This window comes from Crassostrea angulata, chromosome 2 (genome assembly GCF_025612915.1).
Source record: "Crassostrea angulata isolate pt1a10 chromosome 2, ASM2561291v2, whole genome shotgun sequence".
In the NCBI taxonomy this organism is placed as follows: Eukaryota; Metazoa; Mollusca; class Bivalvia; order Ostreida; family Ostreidae; genus Magallana; species Magallana angulata.
In genome coordinates this window covers 30,636,868-30,664,709 of record NC_069112.1, presented here as the reverse complement: position 1 = coordinate 30,664,709, position 27,842 = coordinate 30,636,868, and the positions used below count along the sequence as shown (strand labels likewise).

The 27,842-nt window shown below is 31.7% G+C and overlaps 2 protein-coding genes and 1 long non-coding RNA gene across 8 annotated transcripts in view; all 3 read right to left on the bottom strand.

Moving 5' to 3' along the window:
- Positions 1-69: 69 nt before the first annotated feature.
- Positions 70-3,606, bottom strand: LOC128172112 (perlucin-like protein). Of its 2 annotated transcripts, none has more exons than XM_052837881.1 (5): positions 3,484-3,606; positions 1,490-1,590; positions 1,187-1,283; positions 669-876; positions 70-244 (listed from the first exon to the last, which is right to left on the bottom strand). In XM_052837881.1, the coding sequence occupies exons 1-5, from the start codon at positions 3,542-3,544 to the stop codon at positions 214-216; spliced, it is 498 nt and encodes a 165-aa protein (XP_052693841.1). In that variant the 5' UTR covers positions 3,545-3,606; the 3' UTR covers positions 70-213. The 2 variants fall into 2 exon arrangements, with proteins under 2 accessions (XP_052693841.1, XP_052693840.1); XM_052837880.1 differs by having other exon boundaries at positions 102-244; positions 669-891.
- Positions 3,607-6,392: 2,786 nt separating this feature from the next.
- Positions 6,393-27,842, bottom strand: part of LOC128172109 (ficolin-3-like) — a 26,365-nt gene continuing 4,915 nt past the window's right edge. Inside the window, exons 1-5 of one of the 2 annotated variants that reach the window (XM_052837877.1) lie at positions 24,727-25,687; positions 7,680-7,825; positions 7,481-7,577; positions 7,111-7,278; positions 6,393-6,858 (exon numbers count right to left, since the gene is read on the bottom strand). In XM_052837877.1, the coding sequence (XP_052693837.1) occupies positions 6,593-6,858; positions 7,111-7,278; positions 7,481-7,577; positions 7,680-7,825; positions 24,727-25,030 (981 nt within the window). In that variant the 5' untranslated portion in view covers positions 25,031-25,687 and the 3' untranslated portion in view covers positions 6,393-6,592. Of the gene's footprint in view, positions 6,859-7,110; positions 7,279-7,480; positions 7,578-7,679; positions 7,826-24,726; positions 25,688-27,842 lie in introns of those variants that run through there. The other variant, XM_052837878.1, reaches the window with a different exon arrangement.
- Positions 9,254-23,322, bottom strand: LOC128172114 (uncharacterized). Of its 4 annotated transcripts, none has more exons than XR_008242193.1 (7): positions 22,063-23,322; positions 18,902-19,097; positions 18,144-18,205; positions 17,036-17,095; positions 16,309-16,371; positions 12,673-12,732; positions 9,254-11,041 (listed from the first exon to the last, which is right to left on the bottom strand). It is a non-coding gene; the product is annotated as an uncharacterized LOC128172114 (long non-coding RNA). The 4 variants fall into 4 exon arrangements; XR_008242196.1 differs by having other exon boundaries at positions 22,345-23,322; XR_008242195.1 differs by lacking the exon at positions 22,063-23,322 and adding an exon at positions 21,716-22,046.

Sequence of the window (27,842 nt, the reverse complement as noted above, 5' to 3'; positions counted from 1 at the left end):
GATTTTAATATTGCGTACCAGAATAAAAAAAAATTTGCTCCACCAGCCTGAAAGGTTAACAATTCTTTTACCACGTCTTCACAATAGGACTATTTTTTACAAATAATATGAAAAACAAGATTCTTTTTTACATATTCATTCTAACATCAGAAGGTCTGGCTAAAGATTGAAAGGATGTAAAGAAAAAAAATAAGGAGATCATTCATGCGGGTGTTAGCCAATTATTTCTGGTGAGCCACCAAGCCTGCAAAATCATCAAAGGTACAAAATTAACATTTTCATAAATATATGCAAATATAGGGTGTTGAAATTAAAGAAAAATTACAAATATTAACACCTTTATTCAATTTTGACGTTCCTGGTGTTTTCATATTTATTATCAAAGTATCAAGCATTTAATGAAAATGATAAAAAAGTTGCAAACGTGAGATACTGGAAAACAATGGAATTCTAATGCAATGATACCTCAAACTATACTTAAACGTGTTTGACAGCATGACTTATTCATTAAGCGCGTCCTTCAAAATAAAATTGATAATCAATAACCATTTTTTATGTTTTATAAAAACAAATGGACTCCGACATCATTGTCATATATGGCAATGCAACATGTTTTAAATGAATAGTAAAAAAACAACATAGTTAAAGGAATAGATTAGTTATCTTACGGTTTTTCGCATATAAAGAGATGTTGATGGTTGCAGTTTTCGTCATGCCACTTGAAGTTGCTGATTCCTCTGATCTCCACACAGTCTTGTTCCGATACGTCAGGTTGTCCAGTCATCCAGTTTGTGAAGGCAAACGGGTGATGGGATCCAATCCAATTGAAACTTCCCTCCTTTTCGATATCATTCCCTCCAGTCCAGTAGTCTGCCCCTGATTTGTCAGAATCTGTTTTCATTCATTAATATCGCCAATTTGAATAAATAGAACGACTTAATACTTTCAAGTTCTTGTTTGACAGTTAAAGTCACTAAAATACACATGTAATCAGGTTTGATTTTAAATATGATGAAATAACAAATTTCTTCTATTTTTCTATGGAAATAAGGTTATAAAGTGGTATACAAAGGATTATAAAATGAACTTTTGGTATTACACAAAGTATTGTTCTAGACACATTCAATGTTTTGTATAAAGCGTATTACACGCAACATCTTAAAAAGAAAATAGAATATAAACATACCATGCGGATGTTTATTTTGTAGGTATCCTTCAAGCAAAAAGTTCTTATCACTTGATTCTATGGCGATAAGGTTAGCATCAAATGCTCTGCATATTGCCTTAAACGAACACAACACATTACATACATGTATATGCGTTCTTTTTTTCTTTCTTTTTTTACTCTTTGATGATGTAAAGATTGTTAATTAAAAATATCAATAGATGAAGTAAAATTACATCCAAATAATTAAGAGAAGAAAAAAAATCATACAATTGATTCCTGCGTCTTATACAAAAAATTTTTTTTGGTGCGTCAAAGACCTACTAATGCCTCTCCCCAGGATGCAGTAAAGTCCGAAAACAAGAAACATGATTCCGAGAGGGAAACCCAGCTACCACATGGACCATTGCTCGCCGCAGGCTGACCTTTATTAGCAGAAAGCATAAGTAATAGATAAAGAAGAAGTCAAGTTATCACATCAAAGATTAATTTGCACTGTTATATCGCGATTATGATAAGGTAAATCTCGGCAATCTGTTTAGTAAAAACAATTGTGAGGGATATGATGTCACAATACGCAGTATGGTATAATATTTTTCATTTAAACTTTATATTTAGCCTAATTTATATGAATCATACATGTAGGCATAAAATGTCTGAAATATTTCTGAGGGAATTTATATACACGTCATGTATTCATTGATGGCGTCACTAGCAAGTATAGAAGATGAGACCAGTGCCAGGGGACAATTCATCGGAACACAGAGTTATCAATATCGAAATAAGTTTATTGAAAACAGGTACCCAAAATTCAGCGGATTGTCATTAGCTAAACATAACATGGATATTTTATTATCCGCAAATGTTATATAGTAAGCAGACAGGCATTTTTATGGTTCGATCAGTCAGAGTGTAGAAAAGGGCAAAAATGTCCAAAAAAATAACAACAAAAAGAACCAAAAAAGATCAAAAAAAAGAAACAAAACAAAAACAACAGAAAAAAAATCCTTTTTAAAAATGTACCTTGAAAATAAGAGAAGCATATGACCGAAATTACTTGAAAAGAGCTGCTAGGATTATTTGTTCCTTTTTGGTAAATAAAAACTCTCCTGTGTTTTCAACAAGATTTACAAAGATGAGAGGTGTTGGCTGTGAATAATAACAATAATTTGTATACGGTTAAAAAATAAGATTGTATAAACTATAAATAAAAATAGCTTGTTTATCGGTCAAATAATTATATAATGCTTACTCAAGATTTTCAAGGTAATATCACACTTAATGATTGCTAGTATAGGTAAAATAGTGACATTTATTATTGTTACTTGACATCATACGATTGAGTCAATGATCGACTTGAGACGAGAAGAGATAAATCATAAGGTAATATGTACAACCTGATGAACATTCAATATATTATTAACTTGGAATTGTAACTGATATTATAGTCTGTCCCAAGTTATTGCTTCCATAACGTTTTTTTTTTTATAAAAATACACATACCTGTGAAAGAAATGCTGTTGTAATCGATAATAGGGAAAATGTCCAAGATATCTTCATTGACAAACTATCATTTTTCACTCATAAAAGTTCACAGGAACGAAACCAAATCTCTTACAGAGATTTATAATGGGAAATGTTTACATCTTTTTCATTTTCGGAAGAACTCGGGACACCTCGCACAATTTCTTTAACGTTATCATCCGGGCTTATTAATAGTTGATGCAATGCAAAATCTCCGTAGACTTTTTTGGGGATGTGTATTGAAACCTGAAGCGGTAGAGGGGGCGTTTCAAAACAGATTACCTTGACATTTTTCATATAAGTGCATGAACTTAGTTTGAACTCAAAGGTATTTATGATGACCGAAATATCTAGCGAAAAGTGGTGGAAGCAAAATCTCAGGACAGAGTATAGGTGATAATACTATAGTAAAGGTTTAAAAATGATTTCCATTTTTTCAGAAGAGGCAGGTGTATATAAATTGGTTCGAGTAATTTTTCATCGAATTTTAATATTTAGATGCTACTTATTATATATTTCTAGTTTTTTAAAGAAATATTTCATAGGTATAGATTTTGAAGTGAAAAACGAATTATTTAAAAAAAAAAGTATACCAGACAAACAAAGGTCGGTTTTCTACTATTATTACCAAATGCGACTGTCATAACACACATAAGCAATTTCAAATAGACTTTTAAATTCGACTACAGTTTATTAGTATAATGCACCAAAACAAAATAATATTATCAATCATTTATTGATTAACGATAAACGTTATTAAATTACATAAAGAATGAAAAATAATAATATCTTACATGTACTTGCACATATCCAATATATAAACAATAACACCAATACAACCTGTCTGTGATTCATATTAGTCCCTATTGATAAGAAATTATATGTAGGACATTCATTGTGTACGAATTTGTTACTTATCTTAAAGTCAAGATCTAGTACATGAAAGGTGCCTACAGGTTTATAAAATTTAAAATATGAAATCTTTCATGATGCTTCATAACAAAAGCTTCGTTTGATAGGGTAAACCGGGGCTAAACTATTTGGTAAACACAATAAATCATGTTTTAAACTGTCATTTTTAATGACAGTTGAAAGGAAATAAAGAATAAATTTCGGATCTAGTCCATTTTTGACTAATAAAATATATCTAGAATGCTTGCAGTCTCTCCAAAATCCGAATGAAACAAGCCATTGACTTCCTTTTTAAAATGGTGTCAAAGTAAATATAGGTGTATCAGGATTACTTTTCCCACGATTCAACATATAATGTCAAGAAATTTATTTTTACATAATTCCTTTAGAGCCGTATAGTACGGGAAAACGATTCTTCAAATCAGTTATGACGTCTTATGATTATATCACCAAAAAGACACTATGGAATCATTTACTAGATCCTGCCTTTAAATGAAATAAATTTAAGGGAAGATATGTCTAAGGTTATATCAGTAAAACTATGCGTTCAATTCAAATTACATGTAACTTAAAACGACCAATGCAAAAATAACTAAACAAAAACAGGGAGGGCAAATTGCGCAAATAAAAAAATGTGTGTTTCAATGTTTTGTCTTTAAAAAGGTAGAATGACTCATGTTTTTAATTAACGCAGTGATTAATATGGATTAAAAAATTTAACGTTCAATTGTAGTTAGAACATATTTTCCTCCGTTTGATGATCAATTTCTTATTTTTAATCAAAATGAATAAAAAACAATGAACTTAAGAAGACTGAGTGATCAACAAATTAGCCAGAGGATATTTTTTTACGGGGGCATGATAACGATTTTAGTCACATTTTATTCTTTTCTATTTTTATTGTTTACTTAAACAATTAAATGCTTTCTTTGGGGATTCGTTCAGGATATGAAAGTAGCGACATTGAAGAAAAAATACATAACCAGCGTTATCTTATTTTTTTTATTCTATAATGATCACTACCTTCATAACCCGCATGAATCATCAAAGAAAGCATTTTATTGCTTATTGCTTTTTTATTAACATCTTTCTTTTAACTAATTAATGAATTAATTATGAAAAGCTAGTAAAATTCACTAAATTACTGTTAATGTACCTAAGTAGGTATTCATAAAGAAACAGCCAAATTGTCTCCTGTGAGACTTTGAGTCTGACATCATCATGATTATTTTATGCAGTCTGTGATTTTATTTAGGTCGCTGTAGGTTTCGACTAATCGATAAACAGTGCGTGTCAATTTCAGTCCGGTGAGTTTCAACATCCGTAAATTTCATTGATTCAATATATTGATAAAAGATGTTTTCAAAATGCTTTCCTCTAATTTGTTTTAAGCACTATAAACAGTTCCTGGTGTTTATCACATTCATTTTAAGTCTAAAACTGGAATTTTCTATTAAACTTCAAAACGTATACACAACATGACGTAAGCTATGTTTACATAGCAGAGAATTTTAGCCTCTTTATCTGGCTTAAAACATTACGACTGACTTTCAACTTTGGTGCACTATTGGCAATGCCTTACTGAACCATTGTAAACATTAAACATTAAAAAACACATCCTCCTTTGATTTTTAGAAAATGGTTTTAGGCTATACACTATTACTACGTATGAGAATATTTTTAATATATTTTACCTTTAAATTTGAAATATTTTCTTTTATATTTATACTGAGCTCTATCCTCTGAAAAATATCAAACTAGTATAGACATGTCTTGGCCATTCGACCTTTTTATTATTACCAGTTTTAAATTAGAAGAGGTAAATTGATAGATTTTATTAACTCTGCAGAATGTTAACCACAATTTATTAGTCAGATTTCATAATACATTTATTCTTAACATTAGAGAGGTTTAGCAGACCAACGTGTACGTGTACTTGTACGTGTAGGTTACAAGTTAGAACTACCCGTACCAGCTCAATTACTTTTCTTGTTTAGCAGTTGTAACGTGTACTTGTACGTTTAAATGTTTTAATGCCATTATGGATATCCTCTCCTACTAAGCTAAAAATGTTGGTTATAAACGAAAAGTAGATATTCTGCATGTGTTAATTTTATTAAACATCATTTATTATATATGCACATTTTTATTTATCGCAAATTGATAAGATAACGGAGCCATTGCATGTTTTGGAGGAAGAGATGCGTGAAATAAAACTACAATAACATATTAAACGCTAATGAAAATTTATGTTGGTAGATATCAGTATTCGCATTGAATATTCAGGCTTAAGAAAAGTTAACATATTTTTTAAAATTAATAGACAACAAGGAAACAGAGGCTACAAGTTCGACCTTACGGGTACTTTGCAATTTACACGTATGTTCATTCGGGTACATACGTGTAGAAATTCGTCATTACACAAACTGATGACGTAATGCACATATTTTTCGTTCTACACGTACACGTACGCGTACACGTTGGTTTGCTAAACCTCTCTAATATCGACAAAAGACCTTCTTTGGCATAGTTTACCATTTAGAGAACAATACCAAAACAACTTACGTCGATAAATGCAAGTTTATTTCAAGTGGAGATGAGCACATATTAAAATATTTATTGAACTATTTTAACTCGGCAACAATCGTCCAACAATGAATGCTAACAAGTCAACATATATATATATATATATATATATATATATATATATATATATATATATATATATATATATATATATACACAAGTATTTAAATGGCGTATTGATCAGTGCCTATATGCATAAAAATATTATATTATAAGTACCGAACTGAAACTAATTGTATTGTTTTTCAAGATACATGTGAATTGATAACACCGAATTCACTTCCAAGAAAAAAGATTAGCAATTTAATTGAACAAAGTGTCTAATTGACACACAATTCCCGCCTCATTGACAATATAAGCAAAATTCATGTATATATTATATATTCAATCCCTTTGAACATTAGTCTAGTTAGGTTTAACCATCATGAGGTTTTCCTGTATGTAAGTGCCTGATGTTACGGATGGATACCATGGAGAGCTCCACTGTGAAGATGCCCACGGTCCGTTAAGGTAACCTACATAACACCAGTTAAACCACCACCCTCCTCCATAGATGGCGCCACAATTTCCATTACTCTTCCGGTCGTTGTCTTGATCATACGTGGTGAAGAGCATGCCTGGAAGGTTTCGGTTATTTTTTCCGGTGTATTCTGTACTCACCATACTGTCACCTTAAATAAAATACTGATCTTAGACGGAATTTTATTAAAACTAACCGAAAATTGATACAAAACAAAATAATATTGAATGTATTGATTCTGTAAACCTTGATGATATAGCTTAGAAGGGAATAAAAATTAAGTATTAGAAAACACTATCAAAAAGTGTGTTTGTGTACATGTAGACCATTCTTATTCAATAAAAGTATAGCAGAAATTTAAAATACAAACAAAATAAATAAATGAAAATTGAGAAGCACGTACCAAGCGTTCCTGTCGTTGGATCTCCCAATGTAAGTTTGTATTTGTTAGACTCATCAAAGATAGAGAAAATTTCATACACTTGGTGTTTCATTTCTCCGTTTGTCGTTTTAATTGAAACGTACAAAGAAACGTTATCCTTCCGCGTGAGTTGATGAATATTGTCATTTCCTACAGAAAGAACCATTGGATTTAATGTATTTTTGTCTGTGTAACAACACACACAAGCAAAGAGTTAAAATTTTATGACAATGTCTAAATAATTACTTCTTTGCATTCTGATTGTTTTGTTCTCAATAGCATACATTATTTATCGTTAATATTCTTTTTACCGATATACTGTGTAATTTGATATAATACTCATTGTTCTTACCGATCCAGAGATTGTGTTGGGGAATCCCAAACCCGTTCTTATATTCTATCCAAGATCGATTGAAGTTAAGTGATCCATCAATGCGTCTTTGAAGGACCTAGGTGTAAGTTATGCAAATTATGCTTGACCAAACACTGATTGTTTGATACATTACTCAATCGAAATGTATATTTATAAACAAAATAACTAGCATACTTACAGTCCAGCCTCCACCGTCGGTATGCATATCACAGAAAACTTCAACACACCGAAAATTTGGATCACACGTGTCCCAAGGACAAATGTTGTAAACACCAGAAGTAGCCAATCCTTGTTCATACAACTCACGGCAGTTTTTGGGCATTGCTATAAAAACAAAAAATGAATAAGTTTCTGTATCATATATATATATATATATATATATATATATATATATATATATATATATATATATATATATATATATATATATATATATATATATATATATCTGCTTTCAACAATAGGCGGACATGGCTATAAAACCATACTTAGGCAGACATATATAGCTTTTTTAAATCTCGATATTATTCATTGTCCATCTCAACAAGCTATTAAAACACAAAAGTATGTTCATTGGTAGACTGTTGTTAAGATATATTGCATCTAAAGAGATATACATTTTAAGAGGTCTGCCTTATTTTCCAAAACCATGCAGTAGACTTTAAGCTGACATTTTATAAATACAATGTAAGGTAGACATATATTAATATTCGAAATGCCTATCAGGCAGACAATAAATAGTAATTTCAATATGCATTCAAGTGTCAATTAAAATGCAAAAGCAATCATATTCTACAAATATTAATTTTAGGTGACCTTTTTCCTACCTTAATTGAATAATATTTTTTAAAAGAAATGTTGTATTTGATTTTCTAAACATATTTGTTTATATCATATTCAACTTTCATGTCTTAACACATTTTTAAGTGTATGTTGTGCGGCTGTGCCACCAAATGTTTGAAAAGTTATATTTTATATTGTCATAGGTAAAATTTTTATTCATATCTTAATTAACACATTAATATTTGAATTATTAAAACTTAATGAAAACATCACAACACCATTACTATTTTTTCAAAAGAAATAACTCTTTTGTTTCAATTGTATACTAGTACATGTTATAACAAACATCATATGAATAACAAGAAAGGTGCTTCCAAGTTTTAATATTTTTTATTTTAAAACACTGATTCTCAGAAATATAAAAGATGAGAACATTAAAAATGTACTAGCATTACAAATGAAAATAACATGATATCTCATTTTAATTTGTTCTGCATGATATTGTATTTTGATTTAATATGCACTCATGTTGTGAACAGATCAACAAAGTGAAACAACTGAAACAATGATATAAGTACATGTACATGTATCATAATTATACACGTGTTGATAACATGCTCAATAACTAAAATTAATCTTATTTATTATTACCTCCATTATTGTTCAACCCCACCCATCCCCACTTTTTTTGCAAAATTAGACCTAATCATGAGGCACATAGCATCATAGAGGGTTCAGCCCCCCCACCCCCACTTTTTCTCGCAGGAAACACAATTGTTCCTAAATTTACTTTGAAAAGATAGAATTATCCCCCCCCCCCCCAGATATTTCATGATTTGGAAGAAAAAATTTCGGTAGGTAAATTTTTTTTTTGGAACAATAGGTTTTTTCATGATTTTGGGAATAAGGTTTTTTTTGTTTTTGCTTGTCAAGATTTCTGAGGATTAGTCTAGGCACCCCCTCCCCCCCCCTTACTTTCAATTTGCTTTCAACGCCACTGCATTAACACTAATTCTAATCTTTGGTACATGAACAAATTGAACCCAGGTACATGCACAACATTCTCATAATTTATAAATGCTTAACACCACATTAGTTTTTCCTTAATCGGTTATTTTCTATTTCAATAAAAAAAAAAACCAGTTGAATCAATGCACTCCACGGGCCTGGATTTTGACTTCTTTGCCTTGGAACAACTATGTAATATTTCAGAAACACAATCAAGGAAGTGTGTCTAATTTTTGTTTCCTATAGTTAAATTAATTCAAAAATCAATATGTAATACAAAGACAATCAGTGAGTGTAAAAAATCATAATGCATCATCTAGATCTCTACATTGTACATGATAATCAAGTAAACTTAATCAATTGCTACCAGTTGTGCAAAAAATAGAATTGGGATTTGAAGGGGAAGAATTTGCTTGTAAAATCTCTGTGAAGAAGCATTTGAACATCAAACATGTAGCCATCTTCCTGTTTGTCAGAATTTAAATTTGGTTTAAAAAGTGACTAAGATACTTTCCAAACAAGAGGTCCATGGGCCAGATCGCTCACATGAGCAACAACATCCATGATGAAATCAGCTTTAAGGGGTCATTTACAAAATATCAAAACAATGTATGAGAAAAGATTCTGTATAAAAAGATTTTCAATTTTCTTTAACACATTTTCTAATGCTATACATTGTGCTTTTTTAAAAACTGGATAATTTCATTATCAATTGTCTACATCTTGAGCATTTCATTTCTCATGAAGATCAAGAACATCAAACTTTGAACTAATTTTGTAGCCCACGGTCACAGTCCAACAATTGAGAATCAAAAAGTCAAGATGATTGGTTATAAGCAATACCATATATTTTAAAATTTGAGTTATGGAGAATAATTAAAATTATTTCTTAGATTAATATACCACCCCCACCAATTGTGACCTAATTATACCTTCAAGAACATGATTTGAACATGATGACATTTGCACTATCTGATAATTCTTCCACACAAGTCACAGCATGGCTTTTGAGAAAAAAAAATTATAAAGAAAAAGATTTTTAAAGATTTTTTCTCAATATATTCTTATGTAAAAATTGCCCCCCTCCCAATGGTGCCTCTCCCTAACCTTCGGCATACTGATTTAATCAAACTTCAACACAATTTACAGCTTGTCTGGCCTATTGGTTTTTGAAAAAAAAGTTTTTGGAAGATTTGTCTTTATATATCATTTATATTATACAATTGTGGCTCAACCTTGCCCCCTGGGAACATGATTTGAACAAACTTGAATCTACATGACCTGAGGATGCTTCGACACAAGTTTCAGCTTTTCCAACCAAATGTTTTTTGAGAAGATTTGTTAAAAATATGATTTAAAAATCATTCCCCTTTTAGATATGACTTAGCCCTTCATTCGAACATATTTGAATGCCATTTACACAAGGTTTCTTCATGCCAAGTTTGGTTGAAATTAGCCAAGTGGTTCTAGGGAATAAGTTGAAAATATGAAAGTTGACAGACAGATGCCATACAAAAGAGTGATCTGAAAAGCTCACATGAGCTTTCATCTCCGTTTAGCTAAAAGGGAGTAAACGAAGGCATTTGATTTAAAGTTTTGGTTTAAAAAATCTAAAAAAAAAGTTTTTTAATCGATTGGAATGCTTCTTTTTTCTTTTGTTCTTTTCATTCATGATCTTTGTTCTGAACTGAAGAACTGTGCAAGAAAAGGATGTAGATCTGCTCAAGTAACCCTCCAGACATGTTTTACCTGAAAAGGAAATAGAAATATAACTTTATGAAATTTCAAACACATTGTGTCATATAAGGATACTAGTATATCTATATGTAATATTTTATTCTACAACATATGCAAAGGTAATTATAAATTACAAAGCTTACCGAGATGAGGCATCACCCACATGAGACTATCTTTATAATTTTATGAAAATCAAAGTTGATGATCTTTTATAAAATTTAATAATTCTTTAATATAACAATATAAATGTCACAATTTTCGCCTTTATCAAATAAAAATTAGCCATTATCTGACAACTGATGTGAAATTGGGCATACAAATAAAATTTTGATAAGACCTCTAGAACAAACCAGGAGGAAAAAGGTTTTTTTTTATTTGACTATTTGATGCCTTACAACAATAACCTTCATATGTAGAACATTAAAAAAATCCCTAAGGCAGAAGTTTGAAAAAATGTGCAAAATTGATACATTTCAAGCAAAATCCCATAGGGTCCTATGTTAAAAATTAACAAACTTTGAGATGATCCCCTAAACAAACAATGTGGTAAATGTCTGATTTTTTTGTTTTAAAATGCTTCTTATTTTAGTAGAAATTCATGCATTTTCAGAGGGACGGGTGGGGATGAGATGTTATGGGACCAACCTTACTTTGAGAACTACATATTAGTAAACTGAGATAATGATCAAAAGTATACTGTTGTAATGAAAAATGTGCATAGGTTTTAAATGTTTTTGAAACAAAATTTAAAAACATAAGATTAAGATAAATTATATATAGAAAATATATTGGCCAGTGATAAAACATCGATGAAATCGCGGATGACGGTTGATGATTAAGAGAGTGCAATTAAAGCTGAACGTCGCTTGTAAATAGGCAATGTCTGCCATATTTCTCTCTCACCACAGTTATCCCTACAACCCCTATAAAAGCTGCGGAACTCTTCGCAGTTTAAAGTATTTCGATGTAAAGGTCTCACCTGTGCTGACATACAACTTGCCTCACCGTGTTACTCGGTCGCAATGAAATTATTAAGTTTTATGCACTTTTTTCAAGTCAGGAGAATACTAACATCAAATAAACTGGTCAAAATATAATTAACAAACAGAATTTGCACATAAAATAAGAATTAAATGCATAAAATCATAAGACCATGAAAAGAAGTTTCAGGTGTGCAATCTGGTGTAACGAAATCGAAGGATTTATAAACCAGGTATCTGTGTGATGGTGCCTATTTATGAGCGGTGTCCAGCTTTAAAGATAAAAAGTCAACAAAATAAAAGCCAAACATGTGTATTTAAATATATATATATATATATGAGCATATATTTATATGAATTATCCATCTCTGGCAGACACGTTGGCATGCGTTTTTTTTAAATATAGAACTCCTAGAATTTATACCAAACATGAATCTAACAGTCATTTCATCACAGATCTATAGGCCTTTCCTACATGTTCTGACTACATATGAAATACAGAATTAATTATATATCATTGTCATAGGAATAAGATAATTAAATTCTATTACCCCTCTTTAGCAGACACCTTAACTTGTGTCCACCAAATACTGTATAAGAACATATGAAATTAATATTCAAATATTTTGATACAAACCAGAGGGACATTCATTCTTAACTTACCTCAACATCTCCATCTAACACCTCTCCAGCATTCTCTTAACGTTGCTTCAAATCCACTTGCTACAAAAAATAAACACCACATGAGAGTTAATAATATTAGCTCGTCCGAAAAATATTGACCACTCAATATTTTTTATTGTTACATTCAGTAGTATATTATCACTATATAACTCTATATAGACGAATAGTCAATAAATGTAATATTAGCTTGCCCGAAAAATATTGACCGGTCAATATTTTTTTGATATTGATCGGCAAGGAATAATATCTAGAGAACATTCCCTCTATTTCAAATAATCGCCTCTGATTTGAGGATTCGTAAACTATGACGTAAATAACTTTTCGAACGCGCAATGTGACGGTTTGCGATCATAACGGATGTAAGGATTTGCGAAGTAGTGTGAAGTAAAATCAGGTAGAACATCTGTATGTTAATTCTTACGGTGGGTGGAATATCACCAGTGATCGTTTGATGCTGAGGATATTTTGGAAATGAACTTTGCACAAAATTGAATTCGCGAATTCTATGTTGAGGTGAGAAAATTACGGCGATCTGTTTTCAGTTACTTTATTAAATTTTGGTTTGTTTCTTCATAAAACAAAACAAATGTTGACTGTGTTTTTGGGCAACATTGATTATATAAGCCCCCTTGGGACGAAAATATTGCCCTCCGCTTCGCATCGGGCAATATTTCGTCCCTCGGGGGCTAATATAATCAATGTTGCCCTCAACCCCAGTCAATATTTGTATAATATTGACCGGCTAGGAATAATATCTAGAGAATATTCTCTCTATTTCAATTAATCGCTTCTGATTTGTTGATTCGTAAACGATGATGTAAATAACTCTTCGCGACTCCAAAACAAGGTGACGTCATAATAGACAGTCAGTAAAGGCAAGTAAACAACGGAAGCGCAATGCGACGGTTTGCGATCATAACGGATATAAGAATTTGCAAATTACTGCAAGTGAAATCAGGTGGAACATCTGTATGTTAATTCTTACGGGCGGTGGAATATCATCAGTGACAGTTTGATGCTGAGGATATTTTGGAAATGAACTTTGCACAAAATTGAATTCGTGAATTCTTTGTTGAGCTGAGAAACTTACAGTGATCTGTTTTCAATTACTTTCTTTCATTTTGGTTTGTTTCTTCATATAACAAAACAAATGTTGACTGTGTTTTCGGGCAACATTGATTATATTAGCCCCCTTGGTACGACAATATTGCCCTCCGCTTCGCGTCGGGCAATATTTAATCCCTCGGAGGCTAATATAATCAATGTTGCTCTCCACCCCAGTCAATATTTGTATAATATATCTGAGCATATATTATATGAATTATGTGAATTATCCATCTCTGACACATTGGCATGTGTTTTGTAATATAGTATGCCTAGCATTCATACCATGTGAATCTAACAGTCATTTAATCACAGATCTATTGGCCTTTTCTACATGTTCTGACTACATATGAAATACAATATTAATAACATATTACTTATTAGTATAAGAGTAAAAACCAAACAAATCAAAGATAACAAAGCTCACCGATACCAGGTATCATCTTTGTGAGACCACCTTTATCATATTATATGAAAATCATAGTAAATGATCTTTGATATTCATGTATACTAATTTGACACAATATCATGTATCATATGTTAATAATAGTTTGATAATCATATGTTTATTTTATAAGGTATTGTAAGATACAATGTTTTTCAACACAATAATATAAAATACAATATTGCATCCTATGATACTATACAATATATGTCATATGATACAATACTGTAAAATATAATGATACATATATATTATTATAACGGTAACTTGATCCAAAGGGGCGGATCATGTCGAGTTGCCAGGTGCGGATCACCAGATCATATGAAACACGAAGCGTCAAACTTTCATTACTAAATACATGTTTGTAATAAATTTAATAATAAATACCCTTTTCCATATCACAGCCTGTATCAGCCCTCGACCAATATCATCCTCCGGGCCTTCTGCCCCTGGGCTGATATTGGAGTCTCGGGCCGATACTTGCTGTGATATGGAAAAGAATATGTATTATTCTCTATTTAATGCTGGTATCATATAAAACAATGGTGTTTCATATCCTACAATACTTTATCATTGGAATCATGTTATATCATTGGAATCATGCTATATCATTTCACAATAATAACATCTATCGAAAAAGATTGTGTGAGGTAGAAGGTTTTTTTTAGCATTCTTGATAATGGAGATCAGGCTCTTCATCAGAAGATACCTCTGCAATTTATTTGTATTATAGTTAAATCAACTATGCAAGTTTGAAATAGTTATTATATCCTAAAAATGTGACCTGTTCCTAAAAACTAAACCGCATCCAGCATCTAAAACTTATGACTCAGATTCAGCATTCGAGCCTGCTAAGTGCATATATCATAAAACACACCATCCATGTAAGTTTTGTGAAGTTAGGACAAGTAATAACTAAGATATAATCATCAGAGGGCACCTGCTCAAATAACTTTAACCTCATTCAGCATCCAAAACCTATGGCTCAAATGCATCAGTATTACAATATGCCATCTTCCCTAGCCAAGGGTTTCTGATCTGCACCGCTTTTCACAAACCCTTGGCATATTGTGCTATCAAAAGTCAGGATTTTTTCGTCACTATTTAAATCAAAGATGCCGTACTATAACGTACCTGATGCAGTTATGGCAGCCTCTGTAGACATTGATATTGACAAGTTACCCAGTGTATTCAATAAAAAGGAATAATGTGAAATGTTACATATGGATTGAATTCATTCGAAAGGTGATCAAAAGACTGTGAGTGGTAAATCCTCAATCTACGAGTGCACACCTCTGTTGATAAACAATATAGTGTACTTTTTTTTGCACCATTGAATAATCGATACATGCATTATGAAGACTCAAACAGAAAGACGAGAAAAATAAGGGTTTTGAGCTATTCATAGTAGAGACACTCGTGAATAAACATAAGGAAAACATTGTTGATTAAATCAGATATGCTTTGTAGTTTTTGATTGGTCGAACGGTTTCAGTAAACCCCAATCAAAATCCTGGAAAAAAAAACAAACTTTTGTTAGCACGATATGCCAATGGTTGTGAGAAGTGGTGCGGATCAGAAAACCTTGGATAGCAAAGATGCATCCATGCAAGTTTAGTGAAGTTAGGGCAAGTAGTAACTTAGAAATGGCTATCAAAGGGCACCTGCACCAAAAAATTGAACCTGATCCAAAAACCTTAACCTCCTCCAGCATCTGAAATTCATGGCCAAGATTCAGCATCCAAGTCTTTCATGTCCATAATTAGGTCCAGATGCATCATCCTTGCAAGTTTGGTGAAGATAGGACAAGTAATACCTTAGATACAGGGCCTGCATAAAAACCTTAACCAGATCCAGACGCCAACACCAATACCGTGGGTATAGCATAAGCCCCCCCCCCCCCACCCCCACTTTGTCTCGGTGAGCTGATTATGAAATCCTATTACCCCTCTTAAGCAGACACCTTAACTTGTGTCCACCAAATACTGTATAATATATATAAATATATATTCATATTAAAATATTTGAGACAGAATATTAAAGAGAGACATTCATTTTTAACTTACATTAACGTCTCCATCTAAAACATACTCTCCAGCTTTCTGTGCTTCTTGCTCCAGATCCACTTGCTACAAAAAACATCCCATTAAGTTAATAAATAGGTTGGAGATACCAAACTTGGGTACAGTACTAATCAAACCCAAGTTTACAGAATGTAACCCAGACTAAACCCAGATTTACTTTCGGAGTTTACTCCCGATTAATTAGAGTGGACCCAAAGTAAACTAGAGAGTAACTTCTGTCGAAAGAACCCTAAGGCAGACGCTACATGAGTATTTGGAATATACAAGGGGTGGGCATTACAGGCAGTAAAATAATTAGATAAAAGACCCGACTGCTTCACATTTCAATGTTTAAAGAGAACTATGAAAGCAAACCGCGAGTTAACCCAAAGTAAATACTGAGTGAACCCAAAGTAAACCCCAACTGAACACAAATTTCCACAAATAAACCTGAAGTAAACCCCAAATTAATATCGAAAGTAAACCTTGGGTTTACTCTGGTGTAAGGTTGGGTCTGATCAATAGTGTAATTATAATGTTTACCGGGTAATTTTCACCATTCTACACTTGCATTTTCTGACTACATATGAGATACAGGATTAATTACATATATTTATTATGGGTGTAAAATTATTAAATCCTATTACCCCTCTTAAGCAGACACCTTCACTTGTGTCCACCAAATACTGTTTATATATATATAGTTGATACTAAAATATCTTTAACTTACCTCAACATCTCCATCTAACTCCTCTCCAGCATTCTCTTAACATTGCTCTAAATCCATTTGCTACAAAAAAACACCCCAGTAGAGTTAATCATTATGTGAATTACCAAGCTTGGGTACAGTACCAATCAAACCAAATCTAATAGAAAGGAAACACAGACTTAACCCTAGGTTTACTTTCGGGGTTTACTCCGGTTTACTAGAGTGGACCCAGAGTAAACCCAAAGTAAACTAGAGTTTCCCCTGCCAGAGGTTGACCCCCGAGACAGATGCTACATGTGTATTTGGAATTTACAAAGGATGGGCATTATAGGCAGTAAGATAATTAGATAAAAGACTGGTCTGCGTCACATTTCAATGTTTAAATAGAACCATAAAAGCAAACGTTAGTAAACCTAAAGTAAACCCCAAGTAGACCAAAAGTAAACCCCATCTGGACAAACATTTACTAAAAGTAAACCTCGAAAGTAAACCTGGGGTTTAGTTAGAGTTTGCTCTGGTGTTAGGCTGGGTCTTGTCGGTACTGTAGTTATAATGTATACTGGGTAATTTTCACCATTCTGAAGTTGTATTTTCTGACTACACATGAGATACAGGATTATTACTATTTAGGAGTAAAATGGTTAATTCCTTTTACCCCTCTTAAGCAGACACATTAACTTTTGTTATACTTTCATGTTAAATACTGAAATCTGATTGGTTTAGACGCAGTTCATAATCTGTTCTATTACCTTCAGCGTTAGCAACGCACTTAGCAACGGGTAACATTACGAATTGTTACATGCGCGAAAATCATGCGCGTACGGTTCGCCTTAGAATTCACGTTATTCCTATCTTAAAGCAGTGATGTTTTCTTTAAAATTAAGACATTCAGTATAACAAAATAAATAGTGCCTGTTTCGGAGGATAACAGTTGAAATTGACACCCCCGAAAACCACTGTCAACCTCCGCTTCACGTCGGTTGACAATGGTTTTCTCGGGGTGTCAATTTCAACTGTTACCCTCACAAACAGGCACTATTAATATAATGTCCACTAGATACTTTATTTATATATATTTGATATTAAAATATTTGTAACAGAATACGAGAGACATTCATTCTTAACTTACCTCAACATCTCAATCTAACACCTCTGCAGCATTCTCTTCTCGTTGTGCCATCTTAGAAATTACTGTTGAGTTAATCAAAATAAAGATAATATTCTCTGCACTATAATCATTGATTTTTCTAATTCTCATATTTGACATTTTTCTGTTTTTTTTAAACCAAACTGATGTCCATTTGAAAAAAATCAACCTGCTAGTTATACTGTAAATTCCTTTTATTACGCGAGTACTCGTGGTTTCGGATCAAATCGCGAGAATATAAAATCGCGAACACGGAATTTCCATCCTTATTTCTTATAGTTTTCAACTCTTAGAAAATAATAGCAAGATTTTAAAATCCGCGAAGGGTGCTTCTCGCGATTTTACGTGAATATTAATTCCTCGCAGTTAATTAGGAATCTACAGTATACAGATGATAAAAGATAAAATTTTCACTCCTAAATAAATACCTCAACCCTCACCCATGCCAATCAAACAGAATATTTAACTTAGTTCGAACAAGTTGAGATATTGTTTAACTTAGCTACACATTTCTAGAAAATTTATCCATGCAGTATATTTAAAATTAATTGAATCTACAGACAGAAAGAAAGACATGGGGGCGGCAAACATATTATAAATTTAAAACAATTAACATTAAAATACATCTTCAAAAAATTTCAATGTTTTTCTTTTTCTTTTTCATTATTCATGTTATTAATCAATTACAAGTACCGGTAAAACATTTCAGTTTCTCCATGATGTTAGATAATATATTTTACCTTGCTCCTCCACCAAAGGTTCTCTTTATCTCCATAATTGTATTGAATCTATTCCCTTGGCTGTATATTCTTCACAGCATACAGACAGAGGTCCTCTTTGTCATTAAAGACATTCAGCTTCATGACCAAATTAGCATCTTTGTCTGTATCATTGGTGAAATGACTAATGCTGTTAGTAACACCCTCTGCATCAATGCTAAAACAAACATTTGAACAATAGATAAAAAATGTAATCCTGAAAAAATTCTGAGGAAAATGAATTGCACTTTTATTTTATATTTTCCAGCAACTGTGTTTGCATGTTTGAGGACTTTCTATGATGGTTGGGGGCTAACAATGTTTTCTGTCTTCTACATGCATACATGCTAACCTCCTGTGATGAAAAAGAGGTAGATTAAGAACCCAAAGAGATGGCATTGCACATGGCCTTTTTGTGTATGGTATATTTTAAAGCATATAGTTTTATATACTATTTATGTAAATAGAGATTCTTATTAGTAATTAAGGATATCAACTGAAATATAAAAGACTTGACAAATTTAGCAATATCAACAAATGCCCCCCCCCCCCCCCCAAAAAAAAATAGTAATCATTTACCATCAAACTGATAAAGCAATTTTATTTTTTGGAGGAAAAAAATCTTTGTGTGCCGAGACTTTAACAATTGCCATTGTTTAGTAAAAATAGGTTAAGTTATCAAAATTTTACAAAAAAGAGAAGTAAGAACTTCATTCTCTCCCAAGTTATTATTAAAATTGATAAAAGGGTATATATCCATTGGCAAGATATCTTTATTGACAAATTATCATTTTTCACTCAATAAAGTTCACAGGAACAAAAACAAAAATCTTACGGAGATTTATAATGGGAAATGTTTAAATCTTTTTACCATTTGCAGCTCATTTGGAATACCTCACACAATTTTTCAATGTTTCTCCTTGGTAAAGATAATATTGACATGTCTAATGAAATCACTATAAGTGGTTTCTTTCATCTTTTAATGTAAAACACACATGCTTGAAAACTTATCATTCAAATGACTTAAAAAAGCGTACTATGTATGAACCAGACTCAATTCATGCTCTAATTTCAAACATGAGAAAGTTTCTGGACCACAATGGCTTCCATAACATGGCTATCAAAACAACGTATGTATTTTGAAGAAAAGCGGTAGATTTCCTAATGAAAGCAGTAAGTGGGTTACAGACTCAGAGGTAAAAAGCTGTAGACTTCCGCGAAAAGCGATAGAGCTAACATGTATGCCTTCTATCAATTAAGTTACGAACAAGAAAATGATAAAGATCCGTAGGAAGAGGGAATTTTTACCAAAAAAAATCACTTTTGGCACATATTGTTTTTTTTAGGTTTACGAACCACAAAATTGTGAAGTTCTGTTTGAGGACATCATTTTTTTTACATCATCTTTATTCTAATAATATTAAATGAATGGCAACTTCATGATTGTGATGTGATGATCAAGTGTAGCATGAGATGTAGCATACCGGTATGTGAAAAGTATGTAATCTGTGAAACATATCACTGAAAAAGTACAATAGAATATTAGACATACAGCTTTGAATGTTCATTTGTCATTTTATAGGGGTCGATACATTTTTCATTATAAGAATGTTTAGTTATAGTTGTATCATATAAACATTTTAGCTTGGTACAAATAGTTTTCCAATTTGTTTGTTAAGGGTAATCTTCGTTAATACCAATGAAACAAAATTTCATATAAAATGGTTGAAATAAGGAATTCTATAAATAAATGAATAGTCAGAGGTGTTAAGCATGGACATTATCAATAGATAATGTTGCTTTAGAATATGTTAACTTTCTTTAAATAAATGATATTAGAATTTCATTTTATTCTAGCTGCGTTTTGGATGCTTGGTGACCGGTTTCTTTCCACTTGCAACGCATCGACATCACATGCATTAATTTAAATTACATATCAGTCTGACAAGATAGTTTCATCTTTTAAAGTTGTTGATCTCGGCATTTCCCAGCCCCGCAAAAAAATTTCAGACTAAACCAGGCCATAATAAACACAATTAAACCTCAGTTTAATGTGTACATTTTCTCATGCCATATTTGACAGGAAGTTGTTGCCTTACAATATTGATCCCGATATGAAATCACCAAAAATCTAAATCCCATCAAAAATTTGCTGTCGTGGGGAAAAGATCTCTTTTGTAATTTTATATTTTTTCCTAAAAACTCAGAAAACCAAGTGGCGGGTTTGTAAACCTAAAAACAAAAAATGCTGTTCGTCTTGTCAGACTAAATACCAGTTCATGTAAATATCTTGGGTTGAAGATAGTGAACATTTCTTTGGGAAACTAGTGTGTAATTAGTTATACAAGCCCACTCTGAGAGTACTGCAGCATAAGCAATACACATACCCTACTGGTTTGTAATATCAGAGACATATATAACATGTACAGTATATGTCCCTGGTAATATTTTATGAAATTAAGCTTCATATATTTTTTTTAAATAAGAGATAAAGAACAGAGCAAATTCAAATTATATATTCTACTCTAATATTAAAAACAGACTTAATTTTACTCTTATTAAATGTAAAATATTTTCTTTCGGATTGTTTAGTTTAATGATAATATTTGACATGTTATACTAGGAGACAACAGGACAGAGGAAATTCAAACTATGCAGTTGATATTGAAATAAAATACAAAGTGGACAAAATAATATTCTTTAATTTATCTCGGGCAATATAGCCAAGTCCATTAAGTATCCGCTGGTAGAAATTTGTGAAAAAAATGGCCTGTAATGCACAATATCATTACTTACCGTCTTCTGTACCCCGAATCAAGCCAAAGAGGATAGCCCAACCCCGATAACGAACCCGATTGTAATAATTCAAAAAAAATGTACACACATTACTTGACACTATTTTACAGATCTTATTTGTTAGAAGTGATAAAAGAAATGATACAAGTGATGCCTGATATTACTATTGACCGCATACCATGATACTATACATACTGGACTCGTTTATTCACTAAACACACAGAACCACAAAAAATCTTCAAAATTCCCACTACGTAATACATATAATATTATTATAATACATATATAGAACACATTTTCATGTTATGTTATTGAAATTCAAGATAAAATGCTATAAATTACAATACCCAGACGAGGTTCAACATCCATTCAGTGAACCGAAAATTATTACCTCAAGAAACAGAAGAGTTCCTAAATAACCACCAACCCCTCCTTTTTGAACACAAACTTGATAATTATCCAAATTATCAATAGATTATTTTTAATATGATTTAGGTAATATTCTATAATTTAACAAGCAGCCTCTTGCGGCATAACAGTAGTGAGACAACTCAACATCGCTATAACGTTAGGTACATGTACACATCAGGGCCGGGGCATGCTTGTTTACATTTCATAAATGTACCTACCTTTTTCTTTATCGTTTTCTAAGACTGCTTTCAGCTGAAAACGTATACATATTATGCATAAAATTATTACGAACACGAGGTTATTTAACTCTTTAACGTTACACTAGATTAGCTAATATTTACAATAGGCCCTACATCTTTTTGTGGTGACGCCAAAATCAACCATGACGTCATATTATCTAACATGTAAAACCTACTGTTTTGAAATGCATGCATCTCATAGAATGAGTTTTCTCTTGACTTAAAACTGCAAATATTTTGTTTTAATTTAATTATTTATTAATCAGTTTTGATGTATTATTGTTTAACTTTGTTAAGTCCTTGAAATGTTTTCCTCAATTGAACATGTTTTTTGTCGTCATATTTCATGAATAGAGTGTGACAACAAATAAAATTTACTGTTTAAAAGTATAAATATCAAGAAAACAAGATAAAAACTTAGTAAGCTAGTCTAAATAAGCTTGATCCTACTTACGCATCTCTCGTAACTCAAAACAGCCATGTTTGTTCGGAAGCCCTCGCAACCCATCGTAAAAAACCGAAGTGCATTTTCGGACAAAAAATATATCTCAAATGAAGACTTGGCACGGTGGCAAATATATCGACTTTTTTATCATAACTTTTTTTTCGGAAAAAACCATGGGATTCGATAAAACATGATCTTAATTGACAAAAAAGGTTTAAAAACATGAAACATACTCTTAAAAAGTATGTTTTTTATCCAGTTAAACATTGTCCACCAAAAGGGTATGCTGCGTATTTGTAATAACATACATTCAACATTTTAAATGATGTTTCATTCTGACCAATAATAAACAATTTACACAAAAAGTATTTCCATGAATTAATTGTGTATAGTTTTTGCATAAAAATGGTAAACAAAGTTAATTAATAATAAAAGCAACGTTAATTATTGCTTTTGAAATCAGGCAGACCCGTTTTTGTCTGCCTTAATTTGAGGTCTGCCTAAAGGTTATTCTCAAATAAGTGATGTCCACATAATCTGTATAACATATATGTATATATATATATATATATATATATATATATATATATATATATATATATATATATATATATCTTTATAAATCACAGCGTTTTCTGAGGACCAGAAAGTCTCGTTTGGGCCCCCCCCCCCCCCTATTTTTTCAGATTTACATTTCCAACTATCTTTGTCTATGATAAAATTACGAATTAATTTTGAAACATATAGCCCAATGACTTTAAAATAGATGAGTGACACAAAATGTGCGTGTCTTTTATATGTAGCATAACCGAAACACGGTATTGGCTTCACCGCGTAGTAATACATAGCATGTGTTACATAAAAAGATAGTGGTTTTAAAAAACTGTAATTTTTACTTTTTGTAAAAGTGTAGCAAGAATTCAATATAATGTTAATATAGGTAATAAGAAATTATTCTTTGAATATTATAATATGATAATTTCGGTCGGAGTGTGGTCAAATCTATCATAAAGCTCTCCGTGCTTTTTTTGGATTTGACTACGCCCCGACCGAAATTATCACCTCTTAACACTCAATGAATGATTCTTTTTTTCCTGAATTAACCATCGTATTTTGACATTTTTTATTATAACATAAAATATTTGTGTGAAACAGTAGAAGTTTTTTTTTTAATAAACATCGATATCATCAAACGTTTTCTATATCTATTTGTTTCATATTTGCTGTTTTGCATGTCCGGCTTCCTTGTGCAACAATATTTGCCTTTAAAGATTTTAAATCTTGAACTATTATGATTAGATTGTGTTTTTTATTACTTACATCAATGCTAATAAAGTATTGTGTTTTTGTGTTTTTTATCTTTGTTCCGAAATGTTTATACGTATTTTTACGTTATTAGCTATTCATAAATACCACAGACTTCAAGAGATATTAAATTACTGGATAATATTTATATAAAAAAGTACTTTTCAACCCCATCTATATTGACAGAAATAAAAACTGAGTTGAAAAAGTCTAATGGGAATTGTTCTTGTCCAACAACAAAGGACCAGGATAAAGACATTGAAAAAAGAGGTCTCTTGAGTTCATCCGAGTGACAAAAAAGCTAGATTTTTCCAGTAAGGTTAGTACGAAAAAGATAATCTGTTAAAACAAACTTGGATTATAACTTTATATCGACTTGAACTTGCATAACACGGTTATGATTTTTCGTTAAAAAAGTCACAAAGTCAGGGAAACGGTCTTTTTAAGAGGTTAAAATATATAATGTAAATTTTTATTTCTTTTTTCACTCATAAATGACTGTTTCTTATTCTTTCCCCTTGATTTTTATATTACATGTAAATCATAATGCAATGAAAAATACAAATACAAGAAATTATATAACCTGTACATTGGGAATTATTTGTGCTTACCTAACTTGTTAGGTACAAAGTATTTCCACCCTCTTTCCATTCCATTGACATTCTCTTCGTCACATGATTCATATACACGACACTTTTTTGTCAAGGTATTAAAACCGAAACACGTACACCTTTTGCATTTACTGGCACACTCAATAAGAGTTACCGGTCCTCTTTCTTCTATTGGTTGTGCACTGAAAACTTCATCTATGAATTCACTTTTTTCTTTATAATAACGAGACATAGCGGTTTCGGACCTAGCAAAAGACTTGTATATAAGGGACAATATTACGACACCTGATAAGTAGTCCTTCATTGTAAATAATATTTTCTCATATATTTCGATGTGATATGGTAATATAATTGCGATTTTCAACAACAAAAAATTCCAGTAACTCTTTCTTTCTGTAACCTTACGTCCATAACGTCGTTTATATTTTCTCAAAATGAAAATTGGTAATGGAACTCGAAGTTGAAAACTTACAAAGGTATATAATAACAAAGAAAATGCACTCAAACTAGATAATTATTCAATTGTAGTACTTTAATATCAATCTCATAGCCAACCTTATAGCTTGTCAGAAAGTTTTAAGTGGAATAAAAATATCAATATTTCTAAACGTGTTTACGAAGATGTATTGAAATAGTTCCAGATTTATAAAGAAAATCAATGATAATCCATTTTATGACTCTTCTTTGAAATACGATAAAATATTACACTACTGATTTGGTTGACAGGGGTTTCCAATTAAGACATCAATATTTGACATTTTTGCACTTATTAAAGGAAATTCATGATTTGAGATTTCAAGACATCTCTTACAGGATTAGTGGGCTCGTAAATACTTGTTTCTTTCTTACTAGTTTTTTTCCCCAATATGTTGGTAATCAAAAATCAATTAAGTCATAATTATCTGTATTAGGTAACATTACTTCAAATGGTTCCCAAAAACCAATATCCTATGAGATTTTCAATTCACAATAAGATATGTATATTGCAATTAGATGCCCTCTAATGATTTTTTTTTATATAATTACTATTTGTGCGTACAAACATATATTGAACTTAAAATACTCTCAACAAGAATATAGACCAAATTTGAATACCAAATTGTTAAACTAATTAATAAAAGAAAATATAATTTACCTATGCTGGATTTTATTGTGCAATTCCATGAATCAGACATTTTTATTTAAAAAATTGTCTTTCTTAGTGTAAATTCATTTTCAAGGTTACTTTATAAATGTACGTGACGCAAAGTGCTACGTTGCTGTATCCCTTAAAAATCAATTTTAAGATGTAAATCTGAGGAATGGTCAACCAATGTACGGTTTGTAGTGACCTTACACCTAACAAAAAGTATAGATCCCTACAACTGGGTCGGCAGCATTCGGTGGAAAACATCAATGTTTTCAACAATTGGGTTACCCGGATCTGCTGCATAAAGAAGCACAACTACAAAACGTAGAGACTTGTTCGAACACATAAGATGAACCGTGTTTATATATATACTTATTATCTAAAAGAATAAAAAAAAAATTAAATTCACAGTGTTACATGTAATAAATATTGCATGTTTGATAGGGTTTATCGGAAAAAGTAAACAAGAGGCCAATGGGCCACGCCACTCACCTGGGCAACATTACACATAATAAAATGTAGGATTCATTATAATGTAATATAATAGATCTTGTATAAAAAAAAATCCCATTTGATAAAGTGTTGTCATAGCTCAGTGATTAAAGTATCCGATTATTTATGAACCGCAGATCATGAGTTCAAATCGCCCGGGGCTTTTGTTAACATTTACTGAATGTCTTTCTTTTTTTTTCACAAAACTGCAAATTTTCCCCCGTTTGACTCAAACATTGATTATATTGATTATCCATAATATAAACTATTGTATTTAGATAGTTTTCTACTGCATTGAGAAAGCATTACAAGGTGTAGTGAGCCACCTGTGTCACTGTGAGAGGGAACTCTGTTTGTTATTACAAATAACCATTTGTTAGAAGGGGACCTATGTTGATATGTACTGTTATTCTGTTATTATACAGCAATGTGTATTGCCTATGTGAAAGATGGTGTGAAATACGGCCACCAAATTATTTGCAATATAATATTTATAATATAAACTTTGATATATGTATTCTTAAATAATCCCATTTTAACACCCCCCCCCCCCCCCCGAAAAAAAAGATTAAAACCAATCAATTTAACTTTGCCCCACATTATAAACCATTTTAAGCGTACGAGCGCAGTGAGTTTCATTTTTTTTTTTCATTTCTCTTAGCTGAATTATTCATTGCGCTTATGTGCAACCTCTAAAAAATGCAAAGTCCAGTAAGTCATACAATTATAAACTGATATTGTCAACTTGTTGTGTATTTGCTGAACCTTTCATAATGTTACTCCTCGTACCACGCGACATCGAAGTAGGTAGGCCTGTTCGACAGTATGTCATTTACCTTATGCAAATACATTTTTTTAAGTTTATTATCAACCAATTTCATTTTTGATAGCCAACTAGTAGCGATAAATAAAGTCACGCGATATGTAAACTAGTCATGTTGGATATTCCTAATGTCTTCATATACCTTCCTTTGACATTTTGTTTCAAAACCTATTATAGAAAATAAGCAAGTTAAACCTTCTACTTAAATAAAAATATGAAAAATACATGAAATAATTGTGTACCACCCCTCATCCTTTGTTCCACTATCAGCTGCATGTTTGCCCATTTGATTATATTATCCTTTTTAGTGTGCAACTTCTATGCTTGGCGCTTTATTGTCGTTAGACTCCTACTTCCGGTGCATCAAATAACCGCCCCTATGAGCAGAAATAGACATAATTTAAAATGGTTAGGGAACCAGTTTCAGGGGTTAACGCGCATAATTGCACGGGCTGTTGTGAATCTAATGTACGGACAATGTGAATCTAATATACGGGGCTTACAGACATCATTGCAGGGGCTGTCATACTATGATGATGATATATAGTGCCTATATAGAAGTTGAAATGTTATATACAGACAAAAGCTGTTAACGCTTTTCAGTGCTATCAGTACTTTGATTTAACAGCTAGGTTGGGACCAATCGCCCAAATGGAATACAATAACCCGTTT

Excerpts from the sequence above, each read along its gene's own strand:
- LOC128172112 (XM_052837880.1), bottom strand. The coding sequence starts at position 3,544 with ATGAATCACAGACAGGTTGTATTGGTGTTATTGTTTATATATTGGATA. Across the intron at positions 1,591-3,483 it reads TTGGATATGTGCAAGTACAT|GTCAGCCTGCGGCGAGCAAT; the intron begins GTAAGATATTAT and ends CTGCTAATAAAG. Across the intron at positions 1,284-1,489 it reads CATCCTGGGGAGAGGCATTA|GCAATATGCAGAGCATTTGA; the intron begins GTAGGTCTTTGA and ends TGTTCGTTTAAG.